Source organism: Melopsittacus undulatus, chromosome Z, assembly GCF_012275295.1.
Source record: "Melopsittacus undulatus isolate bMelUnd1 chromosome Z, bMelUnd1.mat.Z, whole genome shotgun sequence".
Taxonomy (NCBI): Eukaryota; Metazoa; Chordata; class Aves; order Psittaciformes; family Psittaculidae; genus Melopsittacus; species Melopsittacus undulatus.
This window is the reverse complement of record NC_047557.1, coordinates 77,593,562-77,606,622: the sequence shown is the minus strand read 5'-3', so window position 1 is coordinate 77,606,622 and position 13,061 is coordinate 77,593,562. Positions and strand designations below refer to the sequence as shown.

The window sequence follows — 13,061 nt, the reverse complement described above, 5'->3', positions numbered from 1 at the left end:
ATGTTCTTTGTGTTTTCAAGATTCCTCACATAAAAGAGTGAAAACTCTCATGACACAAAGCAGATCCTTCTATTAATGGATTTTTTTAAATGAAAATGCTTGCTTCTAAACAACATTAAAAACAATGTGAATGATGGTTCAAAAAATCTGTTTCTTACCTTTAAATATTGAAGGAAAAATAAATTGTGATGATCTCAAAGAAAGCTCACTATGAATGTATGGTCTTTTCTGTTCTCCCATCAAAAGCACAGGAAAAGTGAGAGAGGAGAGAAGCACTGAAGTACTGGTTTTTTTTTTTTTTTCTAACCTGACCAGAGGAGACTGAATTTGACTCTCAAAACTACAAGTACTTGGGCTAAGCCATTGCTAAATTCAGTCTAACAGGCAAGATGTTGAAAACAAATTTGAGAAACTAGCGATCGAAAAACAAAGAATAAGATATTCCTCCATACATTGATACTGAGGATTATTTTAGATTACACTGTTTATTAGGAAAGAGTGAGAATACCGTTATGTTTCCCAGAGTGCCCTGAATTCGCCTGATAAACAGTGTGATGCTTTGTGGCCCTTCCACTGCTGAGGGTTCTGTGTAGTTTTTCTCAATTAAGGATTCAGGAGCAAACTGTACAATTCCATTAGGATCACCAAATTTCTGTATCTGTAAAAAGTAAACAATATATCAGAAATGTAGAGTGACTCGTATTCTCATTGAAAACAGTGACACATAAAGAAGTTTAAGCAGGATCTAAACTGGAATCAAAATGATACTAAGAGACAGCAAAGGAAGTATGAATATCCCATTCTCAGTTCTATCTCCCTGAGGAAGAAAGGACAGTTTTATTTCAAATGCTGTATATCACTATGTGTGAATCACTAGCTGCAACAAGAATTTCTGGTCAATTGACTTAAAGTGGAGTTGTAACACCAGTGTCTACTGAGAAGCTAATTCATTGTCATGCAGTGTGAAACATTCCAGCCCAGGGAAAAAACCTGGGTCTCTGTAGGAAAAATGAGGAGTCTGCAGATATAGGAACTAATTCCATCAACACTTTACAGACCAGGAAAAAAAAAAAAATCAAATTTTTAGGAAAGATTTTTTTTTGCTAGCTTCTTATATCAGAATAATAAATAATTCCTTAGTTGCAGTATCCCTAGAGCAATAATTTGTCTTTGACAACTCACTCTGCCTTCTCCCAAAGATTTCTGCATTTCTCTTGCTTTGTGATAGTCAGATTCTATCTTTTCCTCTATACAGGAGAGCTGGAGGGGAAGAAGAGGTCAAGAAGGGATGAACAATGAACTGACATGTAAAAAAGAGGACCCAATCCATGCTCTCTACAAATAGAACCACAGAATTCTGCAAATAAAAGGGCCAAAACAGGGCTTATATACAATTTTTTCTGACAAATTATTTTTTCTTTTTTGAAGAATTGAAAGTGTAACACATAGTACAATGACAAAAAGCCAAATGACAAGCTGTGCAATCATTATGATTAATTTTTACAAGCTTTAAGAATAAATAGCAGTGTCAACAGAGATCTCAGAATTTAAAAAAAAGTAACAGTGACTTACTATTAGTTCAATTCTATTTGCCTTAGGATCTATTTCTGTTTCCCCTTCTATAAGTCTCAGTCTAATAATGAAGGTCTCCTGAACTTCAGCTTCAGAATGAGGATGGATTTGTAGATTAATAGTTCTCAGCCCTCCTTCTCCTTCTCCAAAATAGAATGATCCATTCACAGGGTCACCAATGTCACTATTCGTGGGAGATAAAATCTCTTCTGAATTAGGTCCCAAGATGTCCCAGTTAATCTGTGGACAATACCAGTTTCAGATTTAGAGTGGTGATATAATGGCCTCCCAGGGGGAGAAATGACAGAATGCCACAAGTGAAATAAAAATTCTTCTATCTGGTAACTAGATATGTATAAATCTTTGCTAATACAGAACACAAAATATTCACACTGAATTCTATGTGGTAAAATATATAATCATAATAAACATGACACATTCCAAAACAAAATTTTGAAGTTAGTTAGACACAGTGCCTGTTTATTAATTTCTAAGTATTAGTATAGAAAAAAAGTGAAAATGTGATTTCTTTGGAAATTAACAGAAAACACATTGGCCAGTTTGTATTTCTCTCTTAGAATCATAGAATAGTTAGGGTTGGAAAGGACCTTAGGATCATCTAGTTCCAACCCCCCTGCCATGGCCAGGGACACTTCACACTAAACCATGTCACCCAAGGCTTCATCCAACCTGGCCTTGAACACCACCAGAGATGGAGCATTCACTACCTCCCTGGGCAACCCATTCCAGTACCTCACCACCCTCACAGTAAAGAACTTCTTCCTTATGTTCAATCTAAACTTCCCCTGTTTAAGTTTTAACACATTATTCCTTGTCCTACCACTACAGTCCCTAATGAAGAGTCCCTCCCCAGCATCCTTACAGGTCCTCTTCAGATACTGGAAGGTTGCTATGAGGTCTCCATGCAGCCTTCTCTTCTCCAGGCTGAACAGACCCAACCATCCCAGCTTATCTTCACACGGGAAGTGCTCCAGTCCCCTGATAATACTTGTGGCCTTTCTCTGGACTTGTTCTAACAGTTCCATGTCCTTTTTATGTTGAGGACACCAGAACTGAACACAGCACTTCAAGTGAGGTCTCAAGAGAGTAGAGGGGCGGGATCACCTCCTTCGACCTGCTGGTCACACTCTTCCGTCATTTGTTTCGCAAAGCCCCACAAATGAGTACTCATAATCAAAACCATTCCTGTGGTGTGATATCAAGACTGAAAATTACAAATATTTCCTTCCATAAAAGTTTTTAATATTTTAAATTATGATTACTTTTTCATAATGATTAAAAGCTACAGTATTTTTAAATGTCCTATAAATTAGATTGCCTTTGAGGAATTCATATTCAGCACTTTAAAATTATTAATTTGGCCATTTAATTGTTTTCCAGTTTTCTCCAATGACTTCTAGAATAAGTCAAAGAAGACGAATGCAATTTTTACGTGGTGGAGTAGGAGGCTTTAATGCCAATCTTCCAGTCATTTGCCAAGACTGTAGAAGGCCTGCCCTGGTTCATAATTATAACTTCACTTTGTCAGTGGTCTCTATAGAGTACAAAAAAAAAAAAAAAACAACCTAGAAAATGCAAAGTAAACAATTTAGTGAAAAAAAGCTTGACCAGCTTTACTATGTAATTCGTCTGACATAAATTAGTAGTGGTGTATTAAATTAATAATATTTTCAACAGGATTAGTCAGCTAGTTAAAAAAAAATACACAAGACAAACCATAATAAAATAAAGCAGGAGAAGAAAGAGAATATTAGAAGGGTAACAACATTTTCTGTGATACTGCAAATATATGCAGTTATCCTAGTAGAAATCAGTCACAAGTAAGCTCTTGAAGAAAGAAGTAGGAGCTTTTTGACCTGGGGAGTGGAAAGCATTCAGTCTTTGAGAGCCAAGACCCACCTGTGTCTCCCCCAGCAATCTTCCAGTTCTTTCCAGCACTAGGGACACTGTCATAAGTGTATCAGGGTTGGGAAGAATAATGTGACTTTGGTTGAGAAATCGGATGATCCCCTCGGGGGAGTCACTCTTAGCAATAGTGACCTGGCTCACTAGGTGAAGCCCAAGGACTGCTCCACCAGTGGCTCCTGTCAGGTGGATTTCAAACAGCTCTGCAAATTCACTGCATGAAAAAAGAAAAAGTGTTTCTGAGATATCTGAGAAAGAAAATAATTAAAATTATTCTTAGTGATTCAGCCATGCACTCAGCTGGATCTGTTTAAAGGTGTACAGAAATCATCCCCATAAGCATAGCAGAAGAGTCCTCCCACATGCATAGAATGGTGATATCTGAAATAAAATTAACATTCTACTTTCTACTTGTGTTAAATTAAGTATGGCAGAATATTTTATTATTCACAGCAGTACTATTAACACCCAATATTTCTGAGAAACTAATTTAAAACATTATTTTTTGCATGAAATTTAACAAGCAGGAATTATAAAACCCTAATAATAGTGCTTTTCCCCTCCCCCTTTTTAAATTAAGATGATTTTTCAGCACTGCAGAAATTTGTTTTTTAATTCCAATTCTACACACAGGTGTGCTGCACATGCTAAAAAAGGATTTCTTAGAAGTAAAATGGTGAATAAATATCTGAATTAATCACCTTTCTTCATCATCTATAATAGAGATGTAAATAAAAGTCTGGTTCTGGCCATGATAAAAAATTACAGAATTATTATGGATGACATAGTCAACACCATTGGGAAGTGCAGAAATACTCTGAGAAACAAAATCAGCTGTTACAACACCATAAGTTCCACGCTTCCTTACAACTGGAATTGTGATTAATCCAGAATCCTCTTCCACTGCAAGAGTAATTGAGAAAAAGTAATTTTATTTCAGAAGTTATGCCACAGCCACAGACTTATCTTCTAAACCACAGTGAAAACTGGAGGTAAACTGACCCTGTAAGAGGATATAGTGTGGATCAAATTCTATGATGCCTTCTGCATTATCACTTTTTGCAATAATGACTCGTACCGTGGAGTTATTTCCTATTACTGGAGGTTGATCTAGCTGTAGACCATTTTCTTTTATGGTAAAATCAAATCCACTTGCAAGAACATAAAAAAATAAAAAAACACACAAAAAATTATTGTGACAGTATTAAGATGCAGGCATGTCAATTTTTGAATTACCACAAATACATAAATTTTCTGACAGTTCTCACTGAAGACTTTTGGTCACACTTTTTCAAACCATTATATAAGCAGAAAGAGTAGTTTATTCACACAAACATGTATATTTCTTTTCTTTCTCATTTGATCTTCTTATTTGAATTTCATGAAACTTGGCAACTTGTATGTAACGTATGGACTTCTAGCTTTAATAAATTTTACTCACCAAAATCTTTATACTAATCTTTAAATAATTTGCTTCCCCATGCACCCAATTTCTATTACAATTACCATGATAGATGTCTCATGAAATTTTACAGTAGTGACTTTATGCAGGCAGATTCCAAATATAGTTTGTTCTTCTGCTTGTAATCAATCAACTGGGAATTTTGTCTTTACCTTCCTTGGAGTTCCACTTTGGTAATCATCACTGAAAAGTCTTCAGGACCTTCAGGAAAGTCATCATCATGGATTTGAACCAAAATTATTTTACTTTCCTCGTGTGGTTCAAACAACAGTTCCCTTACTGTGAGAGTAAAATCAATTCCCTCCTCTGCAGTCCCATTTATTATCTGAAAGCAAAGACGCACTTTGCCATAGGATCCCCTGGAACGCACAATAGTGATGTTAACCTAAGGGAAAGAGAACATTTTCTTTAAAAAATAGCTTTGTTTTTCTGTCATAGTTGCCTTTAGAAGCTTGTTCTAAAGGCATCTTTTTAATGGTTCTCTGAGGTAACAGTTTGCTTAGTAAGTACAGAGTGCATATAACTGCAGGTAGCCTTCTTTCTTGGAGTATTAAAAAACTCTAAAACCTACAGCCAGCCATTCTCAGATTGTGTTGAGAAATGCAGATTAAGTCTTTGATTTTTTTTTTCTTTTTCTAAAGCATAAATCTAGCAACAATATTAACATATATCAATATTTTACATAAAAAGGAATTTTAAATATTACCCATTTTTCTTCTTCTGTTGTTTGGAGCAGTTCCTGTGTAAATGTAAACTCTCCATGTGGAAAATCACTGGCAGCCATAGTAATATTTGCTATGCTGCTAGATTCATTTATGAGTCCTCCGTCACTAATTCCAGTTAGCTGAAACTGGTAGTAATGCTTCTCCTCAGGCCTGTTGTCATCTACTGTCTAGGGAGCAGAACAAATGAAAGCTAAAAGGATTTAAACTATTTCCGGGGAGAGGGGTGTAGCTAATTTTAATCAAGATACTAACAAAATAAAAGGAATTACTTGAAATAGCTAGTCATGTAAAATCTCTCATATACCTGTATCAGAACAACTGCTGCAGACTGCCTGTCTCGCATTGACAAGGTCCCTGATGTCTCAACAAATTCTGTGTGATGAGGAGGTGTTATATTCCAATATATTATGATCTCACCAAAAATCCCCGGGCCACGTGTCAGGCTGCAGATAAGAATGCAAACACAGATTTTATTTTCTACATTTCATATTTAATATCCAATCCAGAGACAAACAGTATATGTTATTGTTCTGCATGAAAGAAATTTTATCAGCATTGTGAAGCTTGAATTTTAATGTACTAAGCCTACTGAGATTTTAAAGATCTGTAAGGATCTTAAGTACTATTAAGATCTTTAAAATTCCCTCTTCAGAGCAATAACGTTTCTGCTGTTCTGTTTGATTTACCTGTGTTGGGAGGTATCTAGAGCTGTATTTTTACCAAGAGTTTTTTTTAAGTTCTCTTTAAGGTTTCTTTGCATATGTATAACCCAAACGCAGGGGCTGAAACCTGAGCTCTCTTAGTCCCATTCTCCTCTTCTGGAGATACACACACAAGAGGAAAACAGGATTTAAGGGTAATGCCTAGAGGCAATTTGGGTTTTAATGCAGAAGGACACTAGAATACTACTATGAGATCAATTGAGAAATGTTCTGTCTGCTGCTTGTCTAAAAACGTAGAGCCTAATTTTGCTCATGACATCAGTCTTGGTGAGCAAAGTCATGGCAAAAATTCGTCCATATTTAACACAATCTACAACAACTGCTACACAAGGCACCACTTTGTCTTGTGGGCTTTTCAGGGTAGCATAAGAAGCTATTCTGTTGCTTTTATTTGCTGGTTCACCAAGGGAAAATGTTGTAATCCTTTTTCCAGTACTCTTAGAAGGTATGCAAACATCTTTGTTTACTCATACTCTTTTCAGTTTACTGAATGCAGTGAAATAATTACATCTTGTTCCAACTAAAAACCCAGTTCCTGCTTTGGTTAGGCTAGCCATCATAGTAATGCAGTGAAATACACTTCAGGAACCAATCCTGAAAAGCACGAAGTACCTTCAAATATCATTGTTTCCCCTTCCTCCTTTCTTTCACTAATTCCTTTAATACATCAATATGTAAATAATCTGAAGACAGAAGGTAGTATTTAGAGCTTTCCAGTAATACTGAAAAGACACATGCATAACATATTCTGCCCTTCTTTAAAAACAAGCATCTAATTTTAAAAAGAATTACGCTTTTAGAAGCGACAGTGAAATGCAGCACTTAACAAATTCTTGCCAAATGTGAAGTCATGTGGCTGTTGAAATGGTACTCTTGTCCTTCCTTTGAAAAATGAATGATGTACCCACCTAATAAGAGCACTTCCATTATAATTTCCTGAAGGTTCTCCAATCAGAACATGCTTGGATGAATGGGCTATCCCAACCACCCCAGAAGCTCCTTCATCACCCACAATAATGATGGTTGCAACACCTATGAAAAGAACAAAGCTTCTCATAGAAATGAAAACTAAATAATGAGCTAACTTTGGTAAATTTTGTGACATGAATGGTTAGTACCAGCTTCCCAGAGAGCCCATGGAATTCCCTGTCCTGGGAGACATTCAGAATTTGAGTGGACAAGGCATACAGCAGCCTGATCTAATTGTGAAGTCTCTGTTCCTTGAGCAGGGTTTGCAACTAAGATGACCCCCCTTACAAACAAAATAGTTCTATGATTCAAAAACGTTCGAGCCTGGTTTGCTTATTTTTGTTGAAGAATTCTTTACAATGTTACCCATCTTAACACAAAACTTTACATCAAAAATTAATTTAGAATAAAAAAGTATGACCTAATATTCTCTTTGATTTCTTTGTATAAAGAAACAATTTAGGGAAAAAGACTATCAGTCAAAACTGCTACCAAGTAACTGTACACAAAATACATAAGCACTGCAGACTAAAAGAATATGAACAGGCTTACTAGAATTCTCATATGAAATGACTCAAAATTGAAGGTAATGAATTAATTCTTTACCATTTACAGGGGATATCTCTGCATCACCGGTAGAGACTAGCTGTATGGTAAATGTTTCATTGCCTTCCAGCAGACCATCTTGTACTGCATGTAAAACAACCAGCTTCTGAGATTCAGTCTGTGTTAAGATAAGAAGATACATAAATACAGTATTTATGACTGAACAAAATATGGTATTATAAAAAAGTTTTTTTTTTTTTAATTTAACAAATCAAGTGTTAAACATGCATATGCTTGATATACTTTGTAATATTTTTTTTTAATATGATATTTCTGATCTGGCTGAAATGTTTTCTTATAGCTTAGTAAATACTACAGATTTTCTCTCAAATGTTGTGTACTCCCCAGAAATATCCTGGCTATTTTCAACTGACTAACAACTGAAATTACTTTGAAATTGTATTCATATAGAAATTTTCAATTAAAGAAAAGTTTCTATACATTTTTTTTTCCATCAGAAAGTGCATGTTCAATAGTATGCATACATTCTAAGGACTAACATTATTAAGGTTAGATATATAAAGTCCTAGCAAATTCCTGTCTAATCCACACTTTTGGCAGTGGGCAGCAGCAAATGCCCAAGATAAAAATACAGGGAAAACGTAGGTACACATTGTATATCTTTAGTACACCATATATGCATACTTGTATTCTTAGAGCTATGAATATACAAGAACTCCAGGGACAAAAACCAATATTTAGCCTATCAGCAGAGAAATTATAGTAAAAAATGACAGGAAATCTTTCCCAAATACTGGTGAATCTTACAAAAAAAAAGCTATTTTCCAGCTGATTAAAAGTAAAAGAAACAACTGGTATGCATATTTACTTTATGAAAAATAGCCTTGTACAGACAGATTATGTTTTATGTTAAAACACTTTTCCTCATTAAATATTTTCAGTAGCCTATAAAAGACCAATATTAAGATAACAACAATAGCTTGCAATATTCAGTGTTCCAGCTCCTACTTCAGAGCTTTAACTTGCCATGAAACACAAATCAAATCACAGTGTTCAGTTTGAAAGTCACTGGGTGTTTTATTACTTATTTTTTTAAATCTGCAAATTTTGAGCATTCTTTTATCCTTCTCACCCTTTCAATATCATTTTTTCTCTTGCAGTTGTCTGACACTGCAATGGAATAAATCATTCTTCACATTCAGTTCATTTTGTTTCTCTTTCTTATTGAAAAAACAATTCAGATTTGAAAAGCCTATCTTCCTGATGGTTGCATTGTGCTGCCTTAAAATGAGCATGTTGGCTTTGTTTGAAAAAAAACAAACCATTGGACACTGGTAACCCCACTGGTTCAAACTGGCCTTTTCCTAGTGTTACAATATTTAGCAACCCCATGCTGCTATAAACACATAACAGCAATCACAAAACCACCCATAATAAGAAGAAACTGTTTATAAAATATAATAGTAAATCACTTATTTGCAATATCAGAAATACCTCATTGAAGTGAAGGGTACCATTCAAAGGGGTTAAATCATATCTGGCTGCTTCTTCAAGAATCCATAACACTTTAACTGCTCCTCGTCCTCCATGACTTCGACTTACAGTGAGCAATACAACTGCAGCAGAGTCATCAGGTGTCTGAGGTTCCTTCACTATTACCTGATGAAGAAAGATGAGGAAAAAGTAGGAAAGGCTGTAGCAAAATACATCAATACTGACTTGAGATAAACAACAAAAAACATCATCAATGACAATGTAAAGCATGGACAACAGTGAAAATCAACAGGAAGATAACAGATGTAAGGGATGTACTGAGTTCTGCTATCAAAGATTAGTCACTTGTGTTATTTCTGTATGCTCTATGACTAAAAATAATTACAGACAGTGAGTCACAAACAGGCACAGCACCAGCAAGATGGAGAGCAGAAGAATCATTCACTGACAAAAACAAAGATGAAATATGTTTTGTAATTTCCTAACTTTACTTTCAGCAATACAAATTATTACAAAACCATTTTAATATTCATCAGACTACCAAAATAGTACTTTGGATGCACTGAATTTTTAGTGAACTGAATTACACCAATTCAGTAATGCAGAAATCTACATTTATGCAGCAGCAGTTTTGTTGTTACAGCCATCCTACACAGCTAGATGAAGACAAGCACTAACATGGCTTTCAATGATGTCATGTCATCCACTGCAATGAAGGCTTACCAAAATCACTTATGTGTTAGTGACATGAGCTCACTATCCAGCCTTAGCAGAAAAGAGTGCAATACAAATCAAACTCACTTTCTTTTCTTCAAAACCAAATACTCCAACAGGGGAATCATTTGGTGGAATAGCAACAGTTACCAGGGTGTCATCCCCAAGTCTTGCACCACCTGTTACCCTCACCAGGGCTATCCTGAATATCTCAAGAAATTCCACTTCATTGTCATCTATGATTGTAATTTCTATTTGTCCTCTAGCCTGCAGAAAACATTATAATTAAAAAAAAAAGGGAAAAAAGAGCAACCAAATTTAACTTATAGTATTATGTGAATATCTTGAAGAAAAAATAAGGTAATTTTTATATTAAAATGATAAACACTCATTATTTAGCTATGCCTGTTTCTTACCATACTTGTATAATAACAAAATTTCAAGAGTGGTTTTTAAGTCCACTAACATAAACATTGTGTACTAAAAGCAGCAGGCTGCTCTGCTTTGGTGCTCAGTAGAAAGTGCAAGTAGACAACATTGTATTTAAGCCAAAATTCTGCTCACAAAGTACATCCTATTTGCCAAAGACCAGTTCTGTTCACTTGAAATCAAAACTGCTTGTGTACACTAAGTATTGCCAGGGGCAGCATGATATTTAAAATTACATGTAGAACACAACTAAGAAAACATATGGAATTTATAGTAAAGACGGGTCACGTTACAAATTTTCAGTGTTTCAGGCTTTATTATTAGAAATTATGTCTTCACTTGTGGAAGACACTTTTGGCCAACATTTGGTCAACATTTGGTTGACCAAATACAGTATTTGGTCAATGCTCATGAACGTTCTACATTTCCCTGTTCAGGAACTGAAGTCAGGAACATCATTCACAGAGGTAAGGCCATAAATAAAAATGTTTCCAATGAAAAGACACAAATTCTGCTGGAAGGAAACATGAGAAACTCTTAAGCTGCTAACCCAGAAACAGTTTAACTTTCAGAAAGCACATACCTCCCCATCTGCAAATGTAAGGTTTCCAAATGATGGTGTGAAGTCTTCAAAGCTAGCAGTTGCATGAACGGCTTCCCAATACAGAGTTGCTGACCCAAACCTCCCAGCCTGTCGAACAACTGGGAGTTTCAGTATGTTCTGTGGTGATGGTACCTCATAACCAACAACAGCTCCAGTTACATCCTGTAAAGGCAACAAGAAACTGCAGAGTGTCACAGCACTTTGTTTTATGTTGTTTTGTTTTTTTTGCTTTGGGTTTTTTTATTTTGCATATTGACTTGCAGGTAAAACTAAACAAAAAAATACATAATCACTTGTATATTGGTTTGAATTCAGCATTGACCTTGCTCTGGTTGAAAGTCTGGATAAGATGACCTCATGAAGTTCATTTCAGAACACTCTATCACACTAGTTCTAGCACTTCCAGCTATCTAATAAATTTCATATACTAATTCTGAAGAATTAAGATTGACTTGTTTTTCTGGTATCTGGCCTCCAGAACAATTTAGTGTCATAGTGTCGTAGTGTCATAGTGTCATAGTGTCATAAAGCTTATTAGAACACCATCAAAACTGGTCTGGAAACACAGACTCTCCTGCTGGAATGCTACTTTAAGTACCTTTCATTCAGACTTACTTACCTTTGTAACATTGAAACTAAATACTCCTCTGGCATCATCATTTTCTTCAATCGTTATTTCAGCTATTTCTAACCCAAGTCTCTTCATGCTTAGCTGGCCCCCAGTGGGAGACTCAAGCAGTCGCACATCGGTAATATTGATTATAAATCCTTCCTGTAATTCTGGAACATTATCCTGCAAAAATGTCACTTTTTTAATAAAACGCTGCAAATTATAACACATGCAGGAAACTCACTACTTGTAGGCTGCTTACTGTTCAAAAACCCTCCACACATGGGACCATATAAGCAACCCCTTGCTTTACACCATATGGAAGGAGGAAAAGAATGTTTTTGCTGAGCTTTAGAAACTGAAGTTGGCAATCAGATTCCAGAGCTGTCAGAACAGCAGAAAGCAGTGCTGGCTATCTCTTGTTTCTCCAATCTATAAGAAAGTTGGCTAGATCTTAGAAACTAAACCAGAACTTGCAAAGCAGTATCTCCATTCTGAATATATTTAAGGAATATACCTATTTTTGGTAAAAAATTAGCATTTCCTGAACTACAGAATAAATATATTAAAAGCATGCAAAGTAAAATAAATCTGTAAAAATCTGTAACAAGTTGAAAAAACAACATTTATAATTTTTTCCTTTGTCATTATTACATGTTATTTTTGGGACTACAACAAAACAAATAATTTCGTTCATTCTCTTTGATGAGTGCTTGAATTCTTCAGAAAGTGATGACTGCCATCTGACGAGGCAATAACCACACCTCAGCTATTTCTAGAATGCTAAATCCTATTTCTGGTATAGAAATAGTACTATTTTGCCTTTCCTTAAAAGACATTATTAGATAAAGGCTACTACTCTATTAGCTAAAGCCCACTAAAGTTAGACTACTCACAGGCAAAATAATGACTGTGACAAAAGTTATTGTCATATTCTCTGCCATAATAATTGTCTTCTTTTCCAGTATGTAATCCTCATTCTCTGTTGCTTGGTTGGAGAGGGGCAGTTCAAGGTTAGGTGCAGTGCTCAGCTGAACTGCAATCTTTCCAACAGACCCTTGTTCTCGAACAATTTGTAAATTAAGAGTAGTTGAATTCACTTGCCCTATAACAAGGAGAGTAATAAAACAAGACACAATTATTTTAACCCTGGCTCTGCTTGACTTTCAGATCACCTAATAGTACTGCAGCTGCTTGCTCAAGCCCACTTCAATTCTGCTTAGATACACAATACTTGGATAATTCAATGAGTCGGGCAGATGAGCAC

The 13,061-nt window shown here is 35.5% G+C and overlaps 1 protein-coding gene across 1 annotated transcript in view; it reads right to left on the bottom strand.

Annotated features, from left to right (window-relative positions):
- Positions 1–13,061, bottom strand: part of ADGRV1 (adhesion G protein-coupled receptor V1) — a 264,845-nt gene that overhangs the window by 173,116 nt on the left and 78,668 nt on the right. The window contains exons 54-68 of the mRNA XM_031046194.2: positions 12,691–12,893; positions 11,804–11,977; positions 11,164–11,346; positions 10,239–10,418; positions 9,438–9,602; positions 7,983–8,100; positions 7,316–7,439; positions 5,990–6,128; positions 5,667–5,852; positions 5,113–5,345; positions 4,501–4,649; positions 4,200–4,401; positions 3,493–3,712; positions 1,573–1,812; positions 509–658 (exon numbers count right to left, since the gene is read on the bottom strand). Of these exons, the coding sequence (XP_030902054.2) occupies positions 509–658; positions 1,573–1,812; positions 3,493–3,712; positions 4,200–4,401; positions 4,501–4,649; positions 5,113–5,345; positions 5,667–5,852; positions 5,990–6,128; positions 7,316–7,439; positions 7,983–8,100; positions 9,438–9,602; positions 10,239–10,418; positions 11,164–11,346; positions 11,804–11,977; positions 12,691–12,893 (2,666 nt within the window). The remainder of the gene's footprint in view (positions 1–508; positions 659–1,572; positions 1,813–3,492; positions 3,713–4,199; positions 4,402–4,500; positions 4,650–5,112; positions 5,346–5,666; positions 5,853–5,989; positions 6,129–7,315; positions 7,440–7,982; positions 8,101–9,437; positions 9,603–10,238; positions 10,419–11,163; positions 11,347–11,803; positions 11,978–12,690; positions 12,894–13,061) is intronic.